This window comes from Tiliqua scincoides, chromosome 7 (genome assembly GCF_035046505.1).
Source record: "Tiliqua scincoides isolate rTilSci1 chromosome 7, rTilSci1.hap2, whole genome shotgun sequence".
Lineage (NCBI taxonomy): Eukaryota > Metazoa > Chordata > Lepidosauria > Squamata > Scincidae > Tiliqua > Tiliqua scincoides.
This window is the reverse complement of record NC_089827.1, coordinates 42209731-42229797: the sequence shown is the minus strand read 5'-3', so window position 1 is coordinate 42229797 and position 20067 is coordinate 42209731. Positions and strand designations below refer to the sequence as shown.

Sequence of the window (20067 nt, the reverse complement as noted above, 5' to 3'; positions counted from 1 at the left end):
GTCTCTGTGTGTTTTTTCTCTTGGTCACTGAATACAAACTGCAGAAGCAAAAAAATTACAAGGTCTTTCACACCGCAAAAAAAAGCAAGCACAGACAGACTTGAGTCTGCATGCATGGGGACCAAGTGCCGAGTCAGTAGCCTCAGATTCAAGTCAATGCCCAAGTCATCGACTCAGGTGACTCAAGTCTGCACAAGTCAATGAAAAACATGTTTTGCTACTCTGACTCAAGTCACCTGACTCGAGTTCCTATCCCTGTTACACACTATCATTAATGCAGTAAATACTTTAAAGCCATGCTCTCAACAACTGATTCAGGGAGATTTGTGTTGAGAATGATGATTCTGAACATTAGCTGCTTCATATTGAAGTTGTTCACTATCAAAAGGCAACTGTGTGAAATGCTTTTATGACCTTTTCGACGCTGTTGTGGAATTTTTTGAAGACACAAATGCTTTGCACAGTGTTGACCTCAAGGAGATTAGGAATGACACTGCTTATTTATCAGAACTATTTGCAAAATTCAATGAAATGAATTTGCAGTGACAAGGAAATTGTCATTTCTATGCTTATCCTAAAGTTAATCTATTCAAGCACAATATAGCCCATTATGAGCTATACCATTTTCTGAGCTTATCTGAGCTAAAAGAGAAAGGTGGGATACAAAATGCAAGTTTTTTGCGACCACCTGCATAGGCCACACTATGATATGACTAAGTAGCAAAGCTCCAAACTCCACCCACCTGACCTGCATAGCTCTCTGCTCACTCCATATTTTCTCTGTTTTAAGGTGAACTTTTCATGATCATAAAATACCTATACACTTAAGTGATTCTGAAAAAAAGAATTCCAGGACATGCTCCAGGCCACCTCCACTCTTGTCTCCTTCTGTTCCCCTCTGCCTTTTAAAAATAATCAAAGCAGGAAGTTTAGGAGGAGAAGCAGATGGGGCTGGTGGCAGCGGCCAACAGAAGTGGTACACAGGCTCTCCACCAATCTGCCACCTTCTGCCAATCCACAGCCTAACGTGGACTGCTATGTGTGGTATGACAATAAATTAGGCAATCCACTGCCACACTTCAGGCACAATCCTATGCATGTCTAATCAGAAGTAACTCCCACTGTGTCTAATAGGTCTAACTCCCAGGAAAGTGTGCATAGGATTGCAGCCTTCATTAGTATTTGCCACGACCATGCTGAGAAATATGGCTGCACCAGCTAGGAAGCAGAAACTCCGTTATCTTATCCTTAGCTATCAAATGTCCTGGTTACCCAAGGCAGCCTTGCAAGTTGCATGCATACTCTGCCCTCAGTGGCCATTGTCCCTGCACATGCACATGCCCTCAGTGTGCATGTGTAGCTGGAGTTTTCCTAATTCCTGGGAGGACCTAGAGGCATTGTTAAATAATCCATATTTTCCCTCCATCTCTTGTGATTCCTCAGGGTATCTATGCCTGCACCCCCCTGTTTCTGTGTTCAGCCCATCTGCAAACCCATCTGACTACTATAAAGGGTGATAACAGGTGAAGGGCTGCACCACTCAGTGATCAATGGGTTGCCTAAGGTCATCTAGTGAGCTTATGGCAAAGATGAAATGTTGTTCACTGTTTAGTCTCTTAGCCACGATGCTACTCTAGTGATTGTGAGTCTTTTATTCCTGCTTTCCCCACACTGCCTCATCCCCAGAAGCATCCCCAATGAGCCACTGAAATATAAAGAGAGCAACTACAGGGTGAACTAAATCTCATTTGCAGTGCTTGTCTTGCTTTAAAGAACCCCAAAGCAATTTTTTTACAGACTGTGCACAGAACACAGGTATGAGTGTGACTTCATTGCCTATTACAAAACCATTGCAGAGAAGGGCAGAGTTGTTGTTTTTTACAGCTCACAGCTATGCTAGACAAACATTTTAGGAAATAAAAGGAATTCTGCCTACCAGGGGATGTTTAGAGAGACATGCTATAAGCTCTCAGGTCTTTCACTGCTCTCAAACAGATCTATTTCTCTCCCTCCTCCCATAAAGAACTCTCTACTGTTTCAAGGGCACATAAAACAATTAGAAGAAGGGGTCATGCCAAAATGCTCAAAACGTTTTATTTTTGGGGGTTGAAAGAGCAAAACACTGGTGCATGCCTTTACAGCAGAAACTCCATTTCTAATCCTTAACTATGAAAGGTCCTGGTTACCCAAGGCATTATTAGTTATTATTATTATTATTATCAACTTTATTTTTACCCCGCCTTTCTCCCCGAAGGGACTCAAGGCGGCTTACAACAGAGGTTAAAACAAATTTAAAAACATAACTTAAAAACAGATAAAAAACATTAATGTTTATAGACATCCATGAACACTGCATGTCTGTTTATCTGAGCCCCTGGTTTCTCTGGAAGCTCCACAGAGTGTTCAAATAAATTAGAATGTATAATTAATGTGCATCTGCCTTCTTGATATAATCTGCTTTGACCACAGAAGGAAAGTTTCCAGATCTAGATTTTATCATTGTACTTGAACGCCCTCCCGATTCTTGTTGCAGTCTGGAGCAGGGTCTCAGGAATATCAGAAAATGGGCAGTTTTATACAAAATAGCAAAGCTTTGGTCCCCTTTAGGGTGTTACAGGTATATACATATATACCAAGCCAGTGTTGGGTTGCATACATCTCATCTAATTGTAGTTTCACATTCTGGAACTACAGAGACTATAATGTAGCCACCATATGTTCCGTTGTAACTATTGAGCTTTCTTTCAGTCACTGGTGCAGTACAATTTATTAAGGCTTGACAAATACATTGAGTGGGGCACCAGTGGAAGCTTTGGAAATGGGTAGCACAGAGACATATGCTTAATAGGCCAAAATTGATATACAGTTTCAGCTTTGACATTCACTGTACCAAGTGTCTGCTATTTATTTGAGTATCATATAGCCAGACCCAATAAGACATCTGGGATGAATGGTTTTATAATTCCTCCTTCTCCTGTGTGGAGGACAGAATTATGTAATGGATCCATCTTTAACATCACATTTAATTAAAGTCTGGTTTATACAATAAACTGGCTCATATAAGAAATCCTACCAGTCTAAATAAGTGTTGCTGTGGATAATCAATATGTGATTTAGACAACTAAGTGTAATGTTAAAATTCTTTTGTGATTGCACCCATTATTGTATTCAGTGGCTCCTACCATGGAAACTATTTCCTATTATACCTGAGATCATCTGAAAGACCAGGTGTGTTCACATGGACAAGGAACTGATTGAATAAACCCTGTGGCAGCACCAGGTCTGTGGGGGCCCTCAGTCAAGTACTGCTATGGGGCCTCCAGAAATGCAATAGAGCAGCTGCACTGCTACTCACTATCTTGAATTCCCTGTAACGCAATGCACCCATAGCTGCTGTTGATGATACAAAAGGTTGACTTTAGCAGTTGCCCAGATCACTGTCCATCAGCTGCACTGCTGGCACCAGCCACCTTAGATATGGTTTTAGGTATGAAATTTTCACTGTGCCTGTTTAAGTTTCCTGGTGCTAAGCTGGGGAGGAGCCTTAGTCTCTACATAACCTTTAATCCTCCCTTCCCTTCCAGTGCCTGGTGCAGAAAAGCAAAGTAGAAGGCCAACACCCCCCTCCTTCAGCATTCTGCCAGAGAAGCAACGCTGAAGGAGAGGAGAAGTCCACTGCTGCCAGTCACCCACCTGGTAAACCTCTGTGTTGGGCACTGCTCCCCTGGCAAACTTCCTGGGTGGTGGTAGGCAGCGCTAGCAGATTCCCTCTTCCTAGATGTGATGTCATTTTAGTCTGGTGCTAGGACAAGAGCCCTCAGTCAACTCCTGGCAGTGGCCCTGGGCAAAGCAGCCCTAGCTAGCTTTGCAGTGCTGTCATGGAGATGGGGGAAGTGCTACTATTCAAGAGCTTCTTTTTAAAAACACTGCTGTCTATGCAAGTCACCCAACTGCCCCTAATCTCTCTACATGATCATGATCTACATGATCATTGCTACTATTCAAGAGCTTCTTTTTAAAAACACTGCTGTCTATGCAAGTCACCCAACTGCCCCTAATCTCTCTACATGATCATTGATTCAAATACATAATCATGCAGGTTTTGAAAAAGCAATGAACTGAACAGAGCTACGTTGGTAGGTGGTTTGTTCAACTGCGACCACTGGATTCAGGCTCCATGTGGGTGTTAGGAATGTGACAAGGACATAGGGAGAATCACATATGCTGCCCCAAGCTTCTTAAAGGAAGGGCAAAATTAAAATATACTTAGTAATTATAATGAATCATAATAAATTCATGCCATAATTCAAGTCTCCAGGGATAAAAAGAGAAAAGATGAAAGCTTTGAGCTGAATGGCAGTAAATGTTTACTAATGAGACATTTGTCAACATAGATACTAAATATAATTTACCCTGTGAGCATATGTAGCATAACATTTGCTGAAATTTCTGTGCATGGCTAAAGGGGTATCGTTGCAGGCAAATATCTAGCTCATAGCTGTTTCTCCCCGAGGACCATAAACACAACTGCCCTCATCCAGAGGAAGCAGCAGCATGCAATCTCTTGCACCTGCCCACTGGTAGTCCTGAGTACAGGCTGCTGCTTCTCAGTTATTACATAAGGGGCAATGCATGTGGAGGCACACGAGTTTCTGCATGGCTAGATGTGATGTGTGGTCCCTTACTTAATACTGGTACAGCAGATCTTGTTTCTACATACAAATTGTGTCAACATCACAAGCAAGCTGATTAAGCTAAAAATAAATCTCCTTTGGAACACAGAACACCCAACTAAAAAGTCTCTGCATATATTCTCCCTTTGAAAATTAGAAACACCGTACCAGACTTCAGCCTACCAGAACTTAAGCCCCTTGGGTTGGCAGTCCAGATTGTAATGCATTTTTCCACCAGGTGGTGCTGTTGTCCATTTCAAACAAGCCAGATTGTTCCAAACATACCACATGTCATCAGCAAGAAGTAGGATGGTTACTTTTCAATCCAACTGATTTTGGCAGGAATTAAGACTGACTCACACAAAGAGACAGAGGCCGTCTGACACAGAGCTATGTGCAGTGTGCTCCTCTGGGCAGCTGTTTTGACAAAGGACTAATAATGCAAAAGGAGGCATGATGGAACACAATGAGAACTGTTGGATCTAAACTGTAAACATGCAGTCATGAATAGTTTGCCCTGTGGAATGGCTGCCTCCACACAGCTGTATTTCATATAGCCAGCATGCTGCTTGTTCATGTTTTTACTCTCCCCCTGATACTGTTCCAATGATCCATGCATATTTGCGTGCTACAGAGATGTAGCATTCTTTTGTGTATAGCATGCTGTTGTGTATGCATTGTGCAGCACACTCATATCTTGTGCTGGAAGAGGCAGGCCAGGAGGCCTGCGCTGTATGCAGTGCAAGATTGGAGCCCAAAATGGCTTAGCTGGAGGCAAGAGGAAACTCTTCCCCTTACCCCCAGGTAAGCCACCGCAGTCCCAATGGGTCTCCTCAGACTTGTGTCACCACCGGAGGTGGCATAAGTCCAAGGAGAGCACCACGGCTTGAAGCCACTCCACACTGCTTGGGAATGGGGGCTAGGATAAATCCCAGCCCCGCCTTTCACTCCCTACCTGCCCGCCCCCCAAATTCAGCCTCCATGGGCCGACACGCACCCCTGCACTGGTCCAGCTGACTCTCAAGGAGGTGCAAACGTGCTTTACGGCATGTTCACGACCCTCCTGGGAGAGCGCAATGGACTTGCGCCAGCTCAAAGGCGTGTTAGAATTGCGCCCTTAATTTGTTTTTGTTTTTCCAAACTGATTCGGTATATTGTGTGGGGTTGCCAAAAATTGTGAGGACGGTAGGATAAGACACTGAAAAGTAGAATTTCCCTATCCCAAAACTGACTGTCCAGTCATTTTATTTGAGAGCAACTGCAGAATATCCATTACCTGAAGGATTACGTTACTAACACCTGCACTATGCATGTACTAACAGATGTTGCCACAAGCAAGTGAATCTGGTTATGAGAGTATCGCTGTGACAGTAGGTATCATATTCTAGTAGAAGGAGATACGGTTATTCCAGACAATGGACATGGCACAACACAGTGACAGGCTCCATTGTGCAGCAAGAGGCATCCTTTTACTCAAGGAATGAAACCGGCAATTTGAAAACCCAACCAACAGGTTGTCAATTATTTCCTTGCTACCTTCAGTAGGGCATTATTTGCAAACCAAGAAGTGCCAGACATCAAGGTTGCCTGGAATTCATGCTCCTTGCCATGGAAATTCAGTTCTTCTCATATATGCTCATATGGAAGCATATACTCCAACAGGCCCTATTTAATAATCACTCTTTTCAAGCACCTATTCCTGGTGAATCACTGTCTGTCCCTGTTCTACCTTTGAGATATGCAAAAACAGCCTGCAGAATTGCTGTTTTTCAAGCTTTAGTACCTTGGGGCTCTAGGAGTGCAGAGGGGCAAATGCATCTTGATCACATGGTGCAGCTGGTATGATTCATTTTACTCTGTTAAATACAGTGCATTTTAGGTAGAAGTGGTTGAAAATGGTGTGTTTACTCAAAAGTAAGCCCATTGCATTAAGTAAGACTGGAATGTAATTCTATCGTGCTCACTGGAAACACACAGGTCTAACTATAGGTAAATACAAGCATACCCCATACCCGACATTCATGGTTCCAATTATCCACGGTTCCACAGAACAGGGAACCACTTTTAAAACATCAGTTAAGTAAAAAAACCAAAAATAGTTTTGTCTACCATTGCACAGTGAAACTGCTGTGTTCTTCCTGGTCATGTGGAGGCTCTTGCCTTCACCCAAAGTCACCCCAGAAAGGAAGAGGCTCCAGGTAGCTCAGAAGATTGCCTTGAGCTCTCAAAATGCAGCAGTTTCACAGCACAATGGTGGGCAAAGGTGTTTTTTCTTTACTTTCCCGATGTTTTTAAGTGCATCCTGGGTACTGGGGGGGGGTGTCTGTAAAGGAACCACAGTGGATATGGGAGTACGCTTGTATTTTCTTTTCCTAGTATCTCTTTAAAAGGGTATGAACTAAATTATACAGAATGGGTCTATCAACTGCAGTCAACAATGTTGGTAGAACCGAACTCTCATGTTTAGAAGTGGTGTACTATTAAGTTCCGGTTGCAGGGGAGGCAACAACAGGGGAAAGCTAATGGTCTTCAAGCTTGGCTTGGGGCACCTGGTAGACTTCTGGGCAGCTGCTGTGAAAAGCAGGATGCAGGACTAGATGATGTGATCCTGCTGAACTCTTCTCATTATTTTAGAAAAACACCCTCTTTACTTTTAAAATCAGAGTGGAGCAGTCGGCTTAAGAGCAAATAAATACTGCACACAGAATGTAGAGATGTGCAATGTAGAGTCGTGACAAGCAGAGGTGGGCGAACTCTCTCAAACTCATCTTAGATAAATTTAGAAATGATCAGAGACCTTCAGAAAGAGTTCGGCAAACCTTGGATAATTTTGAGGAGTCAATCCAAGCCCTACTCTGGCCCACGACCCAAAAAGAATTCAATGTAATTTAGTTAAAAGATTTATACCCTCCCTTTCCACCTTCCAAGAGCTCAGTGAGATCATGGAGTGCAGTTACATCAATATATTGAATAGAAGCAGAATTAAAACACAGCAGGAGCAAAAACTGAGGGGGGGGGGAAAGGCCACAGAGGACCCATGATTGAGATATACAAAATTATGCAGGGGATGGACAGAGTGGATAGAGAGATGCTCTTTACACTCTCACATAACACCAGAACCAGGGGATATCCACTAAAATGGAGGGTTGGGAGAGTTAGAACTGACAAAAGAAAATATTTCTTTACTCAGCGTGTGGTTGGTCTGTGGAACTCCTTGCCACAGGATGTAGTGATGGCATCTGGCCTGGACGACTTTAAAAGGGGATTGGACAAGTTTCTGGAGGAAAAATCCATTACGGGTTACAAGCCATGATGTGTATGTGCAACCTCCTGATTTTAGAAATGGGCTATGTCAGAATGCCAGATGCAAGGGAGGGCACCAGAATGAGGTCTCTTGTTATCTGGTGTGCTCCCTGGGGCATTTTGTGGGCCACTGTGAGACACAGGAAGCTGGACTAGATGGGCCTATGGCCTGATCCAGTGGGGCTGCTCTTATGTTCTTAACTGGGGGGGGGAAGGCCATAGAGGACCCACAGGGAATTGGTGCCCATCCCTTTGTTTTTGCTCCTGCAGCATCTGAATTTGGTCCCTGTTCAACATAATGAAGCTCCATGGTAGTGAGGAATGTCAGCAATTCTTTGGAGAAGAATTTGCCTCTTGTTTGATGAGGAGATTAACAAGCCTCCAAAGTTACTTCTGAGGCTTGCTGGGAAGAACTGCAGTAGCATTCCTCTTGAAGAGGTTGATGAGTGAACAGGGCTGTTACAAGTGTACAAAAGTGTTTCATTTTAGTCTGCAAAATGTTGAAAGGTAAAAGGATGTCTATGGACTAGGTCAGGGGTCGGCAACCTTAAACACTCAAAGAGCCATTTGGACCCATTTTCCGGAGGAAAACAAACCTCAGGAGCCACAAAACCCTTTTGACATCTAAAATGAAGATCACACTGCATATATAGTTTTTTTCCCCACCTTTATGCTCTTCTAGGTCCCATTTTTATAATGTAGCCCCCTCTTGTAGCTTTTAGTTAGTTTTGTCATACATTCTTGTCCTGTGTTTTCAGACGCCTGGTCCTCTATGTTGTTTTGCCTGATTCCAAGGCCATTCTCTGCCTGGAGAATTATGCCCACTTTAAGCAAATTAGCTCCCCTTCTTTCCTCCAACAAATGACCCTGGTTCTGCCCTGCAGTCCTGCTGGACCCCACCTCCAGGGTAGCTCGCCTGTTCAACCTGCAGAGTTCCTCTCTCCTACCAGCAGCTTCCCACCACTACAGCAGATCCTGGGTCATCAGCAGGTCTTGGGCACAGTAGCCACACTTCAAACTCCAGTGTCTCCAGCAGTCCATTAGTCACAAAGTCAGTCAGAGTATCCAGGGCAGAGTCCAAAGTCAATAAGCCAAGTCACAGTCCAAGATCAGATTCCAAAGTCAGTCAAATCAGTCAGAGTATCCAAGTCAATAAGCCCAGCCCAGCCCAGCCCAGCCCAGCCCCCTCTCCTCTCCTCTCCTCTCCTCTCCTTATATCCCTGAGGGCCCTATTGCCTTCAAGTGGCTGCAGCTGTGCAGCACACTCTGCTGGATGCCCAGGCCTTACCCTTAAAGGGGCCACTGCTGACACCACATCTACCTCCTCACCAGATCTTCCAGGAATCCATTACATATGGTGGTTATGACATCTGCTTATCTTACATGGATACTAAAGAACTCCCCCCATCTTCCAGAGACACCCTGCTGGAAGGCGAAAAGGACATAGACTCCAGAGGTGGGGAAGAGAAGAAGCCAGAGGTGAGGGGGGTAGTCACAGGCCAGCTTCTGCCCTCCCTCCCTCAGGCTGCAACCCTCTCCCCACTATCCTGGGAGTAAGCCCCATTGGCTACAATGGGACTTCTGAGCAGACAAGTTGGTTGGAACTCTCAGGCTGCAGTCCTCTCCACACTTTCCTGGGAGGAAGCCTCACTGACTACTTGTGAGTAGACCTGCATAGGAGGGGGCTGAGGCTGCAGCCCTCCACACCTTCCTGGGAGGAAGCTCCACTGACTACAGCAGGGCTTACTTGTGAGTAGACCTGCACAGGAGGAGGCTGAGGATACAGCCCTCCACACCTTCCTGGGAGTAGCCCAGGGACTACATTGGGGCTTACTCTCAAACAGACCTGTGCAGGCTCCCACTCACCCATCCTTGCGCTTGGCCTTGAGCAGGCTTCAAGGCTGCCATCCCAGGCACCCTTTCCTGGGATCAAGCTTCATCCCTTGTAATGGGGCTTACTACTGGGTAGACACACAGGATGTCTCCTCTGCTGTGGAGGAAAAGCCTCTCCTTGCACTGAGTGGGGACCTGCTCAGGGAAAGTCTGGCCGCAAGGGCTGGAAATGGCTGAGGAGGAGGGCAGCTCAGGATTGGCTGGTGGTCAGCCAGTGAAGGGCCCTGAGCCATTCCAACAGAAAAAGGCAGGAGCCTGCTGGATGCTGATTGGCTGAGCCTGCTGGAGAGTTCGGGAAGGGAAAAACAGGGACCTTAAGCCTGCAGAGCTGGCAAAATTGAAAAGAGAAACCAATGCAGGGCAGGTGGGGGTGAAGGGAGAGGAGGGCAGTGAGCTCAGGGGGCGGAGGGAAGCAGCCTGTACTCCCAACACAAGTGCCTCCTGTTACCCTCTTTGCCACTTTCACCAGGAGGAGCCGCAGCAGACAGCTGAAAGAGCCACATGCGGCTCTAGAGCCACAGGTTGCCGACCCCTGGACTAGGGTGTAAGGTGGCGCTTTGAAGTCATCTTCACGCTTGCTGCTTTTCTGAAAGAGCAATACAGGCAAATGCCAAGACTTAGACCCTAGCTGGGTCAGGACAAATGAGTTTAACAGCCAATTAACAGCTACTTCATGCATTCTGCGGTGAGTCTTGACATCTTGAAGAGGTTCTGGAGGCAGGCAGTAGTTAGCTCTTGGTTGAATAAATCCTGTGTCATTGGGGCCTTTATCTTTTTTGTTTTTTAATATATTCACAATTCATGTGGAATGAATTGTGAGGGGGGGGGCTTCTGGAGCTGATTTTGTAAAACATGGTAAAGCAGTGATTGGATGTTAGGTTGGTGGCTATATTGGTACTTGATTTTTCCAGAAAGAATGCAGCCAGCTGCTGTCACAACCAACATGAAATCAGTACCAGAAACTCAGAGAGTATGAGGCAACTTATGAGATTTGCAGAAGTACAGTTTAGAGTTCTGTGCCTGCAAGCGTAGCAGGTTTCAACAATGTTAAGAACCACCAGTGATTAAAAGGGATGGTTACACTGTTTGTATATTTTTCTGGATGACCTCTCACTATTAGTTCATGACATCAAAACAAGAAGTGGAAGCTCGCTAAAGTAACGTGTGAACTATGCATTTTTAACTGGGCAGTCTCTTTCACAATGTTTTATCTATCCATGAGATTGTAAGAGAAAATATTTCTTTACTCAGCGTGTGGTTGGTCTGTGGAACTCCTTGCCACAGGATGTGGTGATGGCATCTAGCCAGGATGCCTTTAAAGGGGGATTGGACAAGTTTCTGGAGGAAAAATCCATTACGGGGTACAAGCCATGATGTGTATGCGCAACCTTCCTGATTTTAGAAATGGGCTATGTCAGAAGGCCAGATGCAAGGGAGGGCACCAGAATGAGGTCTCTTGTTATCTGGTGCGCTCCCTAGGGCATTTGGTGGGCCACTGTGAGATACAGGAAGCTGGACTAGATGGGCCTATGGCCTGATCCAGTGGGGCTGTTCTTATGTTATGTAAGCTTAATATGTACCCATTCCATCTCTACTATGCCAGGCAGAAACAGCTGCACATGTAACATCAGAACTAGATAACCCCTTCTTCAAATTACACCTGATTAAGAGAGAAAATTTGCCTGCAATAGAAAGGCCATCACAAAACATTCAATTTATGAAACTGCACAGAAACAATACCAAAAGAAAGAAAATGGAAGAGGAGAAAAAAGGTATATTGGGATACAAAGCCATCCCTTTCTGATTTGTGTCCTGGAGATACTATATAATCCAAACCATTTGGGGTGTGTGTGTGTGTGTGTGTGTGCAGTCTTGAAGTCTACTCCAACACTTCCAATTTCAGTCACCCTACACCATTCAGAATGGTAACAGAGATTCTGACGTCCAAAGTAGATGTAATGCAGGTGATACCACATGCAGGTTTTCCCAGCTGGGCTAATGACAACTTGGGTGGGGGAGTGTTAGATGAAGAAAAAAAAAGTCAGAGGAAAGTTAAACAGCTTTCTCTCCACAGCACTGCTTCATCCCCAAGGATGCTCTGAAGTTTAAAAAAAGAAAAAAGAAAAATTTTGGAACACTGATCATAGGTGACCTGCACCAATCCGTCCTGTTTTGGCCTTGAAATGCATCTTCATTAAGCAAAGGGAGAAATGGCTCAGGACTGTGAACTCAGAGGACTCACCTGTTGGAGAGTTTCTCAGATCCCACATAAAGCAAGCTCCTCATGAGACCAGCCCGAGTTCCCATAAAGGCCATCTCCACTCCCCCTTCAGTCTCACTGTTGGAGACAACAGGAGATTAAAAAAACAATAGTATTATGTCTCAGTAGGGTCAATTCAAGATATTTTTCATAATTCACACAAGCTGAGATGCACCCTCCACCCCAGATCCTTTGTGATGTCACTGGGATGCAATTTTCAGATCAGACACAACCAGCCTGAGCCTTGCACCCATCATCCTCTGTGATGTTGCAGGAAATTTGTGCTAATGAGGAAAAGCAAAAGTAATGGGGATTTTTTTCATTAAGGGGGGGGGGAAGACAGATTAAAAAGGGGGCATGTTTAAAGAAGGTTAAAGAATGTGGGTGGAGTGAGACAATGGGCAAGATGGAATAACGTCTTGGTCCTGGCAAGACTTTGGACCTCTTTAATGAGCTGGAGACTATTGCAGAAGCAAATCTAGAAATGGAGCCAACAAGACAGCCACAGAACACAGAGTGCAATGTAAACTACACCACCTTCTTACACAACACAGCAGCAGAAAGACCGTTATTGTTTTGTAAGCCTCTATCCAAAAGTCTGCATTCCCTCACCTGAGCTTAATAGCAGGGCCAAGTGCACAAAGTGACAAGATTGGACATTTGTTAGAATTCAAGATCCTAACAACAAAGGCAAAGGCATGAATACCCCAACAGTATCACCATTCTCACTTTGACTGAGTACTTGAGAATGTCGGAGGCATCATGGGAGGATTCTCAGTTTGCATATCCCATCTCTTTCAGGTTAAATGGGGATGATGATACTGAGGTTGCCTTGCTTGACTGCCCTAAAGTTCAGGAGCTGGCTATACCTAGCACCTACATTCCCCGAGACTCAGCAGCTTACCCAATGAAACGTACTTACTCAGACAGGTTGAGCGCCAAGGTTGTCCAGTAGGCTTCCATGGGCGCTGTCACTACAGCATCAAAAAGCACTTCTTGAACCAACTCTTCATCACCTGGGCATGAGACAGAACAAAGGTAGAGGAAGTCAACCCTTTTGCTAAGCCCAAATGTGGTTTTTGATACTATTGAAAAGAATATAGAAATGAATCCAGGACACAGATATCTAATTCTGAAAAGAAAAAGGCAAGAGAGTGCAAGGTTTAAGCATGCATTTAAAGGGTACCCACCCATGTGGCATCAGTAATGTTCCTAGCATCCCTGGTCATGGTGGTGTCCCCAGCATCCTGTACGGGCAACAAGTCTGATAGGAAAATGTCAGATCCCAGGAAATTTCTGGGCTCCCTCCATTGGCTCCTGGGCCCCCCTTTTGACCCTGGGCCCAGGTACAAATTACCCCCTTTACCCCCCTCTCCTAGGCCCTGGGCCAAACAATATGTTCCTTTGAGTATAAGATTGGACCTTGTGTGCTTATTTTTCCTTTGCTAAATAGCTGCTGTGTGGGCCCCAATCTGGATTGGAACTGTGGAATGGGGGTGAGGGTGGGGAAGGCGTTAACCGTTTTCTCCTGAATCTGACCAATTTCTCCAATCTTGTTTTCCTTGGGGAAAAAATTGGAAAAAGGCAACCCAGGGCAACACATACATCTAAAGCAACTTGCGCTTTGTCTCACAATCCTTCTTCATTCACACCTTTGAGGATCTGGATTGACCTGAAGTGCTAGGTGATCAGAACAAACCTGTCAAGATGATAGGCAGCATGAAGCTTTCAAGCTGAAGTTTGACTAAGGAAATTTGAGCTGCAATGAGGAAGACAGTTCCCATTTCCTGGAATCTCAGCCAGTTTGGAACATAGGTACCTGGCAGCAGCAAAGACTTTTCCCTTCACCTCTCTTCCCTTTTCTTCGAACTCATCATCCATGTTTCTTTTTCTCCCTTTCTTCCAAGGCAGAATGTACCTTCAAAGCAGGTGAGGAAGCTGCTCAAAAGCACACTCTGCCTGAGGTCTTGAGTTCTAGCCAGCAGCCAAGACAGGCCATATGACTGGCAACTGCATTCTGCCACAGTGGCCAGGGCTGGGATTGGAGTGGGGGGATAATGGACAAGACAGTTTTCTGAGCAGGCAACTGTCCACTGTTGTCCCTCTCAGATGCCATTGACACAGAGCCAGGAAGAGAAGGAATTGGCAATGAGGAACAGAAGGTGTTTGTTTAGGGACTAGAGAAGAGGAAGAAGCTACACCAGTGAGAACTCAGAACTTGCAAAACTCTGCTCTATAGATAAGATGGATCTCAATACAACTACTAGGCAACAAGCTGAGATAGCCAAAAGCAAAACTTTCCATTTTTAGGGAGAAAATGCCTCTGATGAACAGAACAAAGCAGGAGGATTAATAACAGAGGTGGATGTTGCCATCTGTCTAAGGATGTGTTGAACTTGCCAGTTCCAATTTGCAATTAATTTGAGAATCAAGGCAAAGTCAGAATTAATTACAATGAGACAATGGTACATGCCTATTATACTGTCAGCACACCCTGGAAGGTCTAGCCTTCTGAGTATGTGGTGGCCTGGATGGTAGGAATCATTGGGGAAAGATAAATATACGAGACCGAGGAAGGAAAATGGAGAAGACAACCAAGAAGTACCAGTAGTAGTAGTGGAAGGGCAGTTTATTGTGACCATCCAGTATACAAAGATTTGGGCTATAGCAACAACTGTTTGGGGAGCCTGAGCACCAACATACAACTGGATCTCAAAACCTGGCAGAAAAATACTGCATTAACCCCCAGTGTTCTTGTACTCAACAGAGGATTCAGTGCTCTTGTACTCATAATAAGAGCTCTTGGAATGTTCTCTTGGAATTCATAACAGACAAACAGAGAATGCTACGCCAGGATGGACAATCTGTTTCTGTCTTAACAAAGTTGTTTTTGGCAAATGGCTAAGGTCAAAAGTCCAGGAGAAAACCAACTCGTAGCTACACAATTCAGCACTCACATTCTAGGTCAGGTTCTTCTCCTGTGAGGAAGCGGATCACAGCCTCCAACTGGCTAAGTTTCCTGTGATCTGGATCAATATCTGTAATGCAATAAATCCTAGGAAGAAGAAAAAAGAGAACTATTCATAGCATTTGGCCTGATTCAGGTCATTTTGAAATAACAGAGTTCCTAGGACAGCTTTCACGACTGAGAAAGTTGCCCAGGCTAGCATCTGATGAACCCAGACTCACTCATTCCTTGTACCCAAATCAGGGCCAGGCCATTCATGAGGCCAACTGAAGTGGTCATTTCAGGCTGCAGGTTGGCAGGGGATGTATATCTCTGTCTGCCTACTTGCCTCCACTACTTATCCTTCCACTCCCTGGATTAGAAAGGTAAGAGGGGGACAGAGAGGAAGAGGAAATGTGGAGGGGAGGAGAATGCTGAGCTAGAATACTGGAGAGTAGGAGAAGCAGAGGCTGGCACATCACTGGGTAAGGGGAGTAGCATTTGGCATGTTCTCTCAGGCATCAGCAGTTCTTCGGCCAGCACTGACCCAAATGCATGCATCAGGAACAAAAATGACTTGAGACACTGTGACGCAGTAGGACTTTCTACACTGTTTTTGTTGGGGAAAACAGTTGTGCTGATCTTCACCATCAATATACTTATTTCAATAATTGCTACCCATGTTTTAAAAAAGCATAAAGTTGTCTTAACAATGATCGAAACCTAATGAAAAACAATAGAACACAGTAACCAAAAAAAGTACAACACCCATGAGAGCCAGCATAAAGCAGCAAAATATAGCAAACTACTACAAACCATCAGTAGTAAAGCATCATAATTGCATTCCTCTAATAAAATAATACTTCAAAGTCCTGATGAATAGAACTTTCATTTAACAACAGTCAGACATAAAGGGCCCTGTCCTTGGTCTGAACAAACCACTGGCTTCGATCAGATTCCACCTTGTAGGCCTGCAGCCATTTTGAAGCAGCTGTGGGAACAGAGCTTGCTAGCAGGCTAAGAAACAGCTCCTGATCAGAATTCTTGCTTTGGCCAGGCTAGATGCATGATAAGAAGACATAGTCATCAAGGCTTCACTAATTAGGAATAGGAGCCAGCTGTGAATCTCTAGTTGGGAGGGGTCAGAGTGAGTGATTAGCAGTAGCGCAAGCTGATGAAGTCATTCTCTAGAACAGTATTTCTCAAACTGTGGGTCAGGACCCACTAGGTGGGTCACAAGTCAATTTCACATGGGTCCCCATTCATTTTAATATTTTATTTTTATTATACTAGACTTGATGCTACCATGGTATGTGACTGCATTTGGAGAAATGTTACAGATCTATACTTTGAACAGGCTACTATGTATATGCTTTTAACAATAAAGTCAATGGGACTTACTCCTGGGATTGTTGGCCTAGGATTGTTATAAAATGTTCCTGCTTGATTATGTCATTTCCGGTCATTATATCACTTCTGGTGGGTCTCATTCTAAAAAGTCGGTCCTGGTGCTAAAAGCGTGAGAACCACTGCTCTAGAAGCTTTGGATGGTCTGAGATTTTGATTGGACAAGAGTTACCTTCAAGATATACAAAATTCAGTTGGGGGGGTGTGCTCCTTGCCATTTCCATCATGGATACCTTGCCATATAACTGTTGGCACAACAGACAGAAAAGCTACTCTTTACTTAGGCTCAGGAGCTGGAGATTCAGATGAGTATTAGGGACAAGTTAGCTTAGAGGCTTAACTTTATTGTTTTAGCATTGTGTGTATTCTCTCAAATGCCTAAATGCTTTTCAAGTAATGAGAAACCATATATCTACTCCTTAAATAAATCATTCTATCATAGGCTTATGTCAGTGTTATTCAAACTGTGAGGCGTGGCTCCTTAGGGAGGGTCCAGGAACTGAAAGGGGAGGCACGGGATGTCCTCTCACAGCGAAACAGTCACACCCCTAGGCAGAATACGAGCCCATCTTCTGTGCTCTTTTTTAGCGAGTTTTAGGAGTTGCTTTTAGGAGTTGTTCAGCTGCTCTATCCGAAAGTGACTGCGAGAGTGGCTGCTGCCGCCCCACCCTCTTCTCCCTCCACTCCGAGGCTGCCGCCTTCTGTGTTCGCTGCATGATGTTTCCAAAGCTCTTCAACTCCAACCCCCATCTGGCAAGTACCAAGCATGCTCATTTTGCAGTCCTTGCTGATCGTCAGAAAGAAAACCTCCTTGATCCTTGTCTGGCTGGTTCCTAATTCCCAGCCTGGGATCGATTCTCATCAAAGTGAAATCTCTCTTTTCAACGCCCTCCCTCTTCCACTCCCCCCTTTCGATCTCCAAACCTTCCCGCTTTCCTCCCCCTCCCCAAATAAAACGCTTTCTATTTTACCAGTCACCAGGGGTCTTAAAGATGTTTCCATGCAGTTGGCAAAGGGGTGGAGGGGGAAGAGGGAGAAGCACACACTTTACTTGGCCAGGAGCAGAAAAAGGGTACTGTTTTTAAAGTGATTCATTAATCTTGTTGTTTGACTGAGGAGGAAAGGCTGTATTTTTAAAGTGATGAACCTTGCTATTTTTAGGGAATACTTACCAGCCATTGATGAAGTGATTGCCAGCCCAATCCTATCCACACTTTCCTGGGAGTAAGCCCCATTGACTCTAATGGGACTTCTGAGTAGGCATGCGTAGGATTGGGTTGTGCATCTCCTAGTATAGGAGACAAATCAGCTTCCTAACCAAACACTTATCAGCTCTGATATATTTTCATGGTCTATTTTTGTTTTCCCCACCAGCTGCTGGAAAAACTTAATTAATTTACTTAACAAAGGGTTCAATCCTATCCAAGGAGAATGGGAGAATGACTAGTTGGATTGGGGTCCACAGGGCTGGGTGTGTGTAATGTTGGTCAGACTGGTTGTTCACAAAGTTCATTTGATAAAACAATTCTATTGGTATGCTTACAAAGTTTAAAAAAATGAGTCTTCCTGGACCAGACAAAATCTACCTACTCCAGCATCCTGTCTCCAACAGTGATCAGCAGCTGATCATTTATAAAGCATGTATATTGCTGTGTATTAATATATTTTTAAGATCTGCATTTAATTAATGATATGATTAATATAATTATTAATACAGTTAATATTTCTGGTCACTTCCTGTTTAATGATGTCACTTCCAACCCTCAGGAACATGATGGGGAGTCATGGCCAATAGCCACGGGGGGTCAAGGGAGCCACTGGCCAGAAAAGTTTGAGTACCACTGGCTTATGTCTATGTGAGTATAGTACAAAGGGAGCAGGTTCATCTAAGTCCAGCTAGGCCACATATAGCATATACTATGCATGTCTACTCAGAAGTAAGATGCGTTGTGTTCAGTGGGGCTGAGTCTCAGGAAAGTGTGTATAAGAACTGCAGCTTCAGTCAACTACTGTGAAGCAAACCAAAGCTGTGAGGCATGAATCCCTAGAGTCTGGGGGAGCTCAGAGCTTGCAAGGGCTGGGGAGTTAACCCATAAGATGTCAGCTTCCCCTTGACTGGAGAACTGTCTGTTAGGGTAGTTTGCCCCAAAATATCACACCTTCACCTGTGTGGAACATTTGACCAGTCAGGTGGAGTTGTGCAAGAGCTTCTAACTGCCCCTGCTAACTGGACAAGAGGCACTTTTTCAAGTGGGTGCTCCTCTTTTATTTAGCAGGGGGAAAGTAACTGGCCCTCCTCACCCCAGCAGTGTCTTTTCTAGTGGCTGTCTGCTGGTGTTCTTTTGCATCTTTTTAGATTGTAAGATCTTTTGGGACAGGGAGCCATCAGTTATTTGATTTGTTCTGTAAACCACTTTGTGAACTTCTGTTGAAAAGCGGTATATAAATACTGTCAGGGCAGCAGGGGAAGATAGCCCTTGCTTTCCCGATAGCAGAGTGGCACGGGAGTGTAGGAAGACAGCACAAGAAGCAGGCGATCCCAAACAGAGCCAGAGAAGCAGAAACAGGCTTGTTTGTTGCAGAAGCATGTATTGGTAAAGGAGCAGGCAGAAGAGTAGTCAGTCAAACGGTCCAGAAGTCAGGGATACAGAGAGGCATAGTCACGATAAGAAGTCCAAGTCAGTACACAAACCAGCAGCACAACACGCAGAAACTCCACCACAACAACCCACATCTGGAGTCTGTTCTTGCCCCCATCTATACCAGGGCCAGCCAATCAGAATAGGGTAACCTCATCATCACAAGACTGTCTTGTGACCCATTCTGATTGGCTGTCCTGTGGTGCATTGCACCACTCCTCCATTGCCTACGTGACTCTGCACACATCTCCCAGGGTCACATGGCTCCCACTTAACACAGGTGCATCTGATTGCTAATCATGTACAGTGTTGCTATTTCTTTAATTTACATTTCACACCAGGCCTAGTCATCAAGGCCCCTCCTGGCTTACAACAATTCAGGGCCTGGGATGCCAAAGGCCTGACAAATACTGTTATTATTATTATTATTATTATTAATATTAATTTTATTAAATTAATATTAATAATAACAACAACAACAACAACTTCTACTCAATGCAAGGCTTTTTTTGCCTAGGAATTGTGCTCTGCTTTCTCAGAGTGTTAAAACCTTTGAGATAGTAGGAAGCATAACAACTGAGGAACATGCATTTCTGACTCACTGGGTTGTTGGGCAATGTGCCAGAAGTGTGGTACATGTAACTTGCCATGTAAAGGACCATGTAACTTGGTACCCAGTTAGCCAGAGGGCAAGGTGTTTGAAGCCAATCAAAGGGCTTCAGCAAACTCATATGGGAGCAAGCAGTCCTTAAGGTAACCAGGGCCCAGGCAATTTTATGCTATTAATTTATAACATGGTAAACTATATTTTGCTATATTTTACTTTGTGAACTACTTTTTGTTGAAAAGCAGTATGTAAATATTCTTAATAATATTGGGAAACTGCCAGTTTCCCAAGACCTTTATCTGAGAGTGACCTGGAGACCTCCTGCATGCGAAGCATGT

At 44.5% G+C, this 20067-nt stretch overlaps 1 protein-coding gene across 1 annotated transcript in view; it reads right to left on the bottom strand.

The window, feature by feature from the left end:
• Nucleotides 1–20067, bottom strand: part of CACNA2D4 (calcium voltage-gated channel auxiliary subunit alpha2delta 4) — a 192863-nt gene that overhangs the window by 110126 nt on the left and 62670 nt on the right. Inside the window, exons 22-24 of the mRNA XM_066634443.1 lie at nucleotides 15087–15184; nucleotides 13052–13145; nucleotides 12112–12207 (exon numbers count right to left, since the gene is read on the bottom strand). Coding sequence (XP_066490540.1) covers nucleotides 12112–12207; nucleotides 13052–13145; nucleotides 15087–15184 — 288 coding nt within the window. The remainder of the gene's footprint in view (nucleotides 1–12111; nucleotides 12208–13051; nucleotides 13146–15086; nucleotides 15185–20067) is intronic.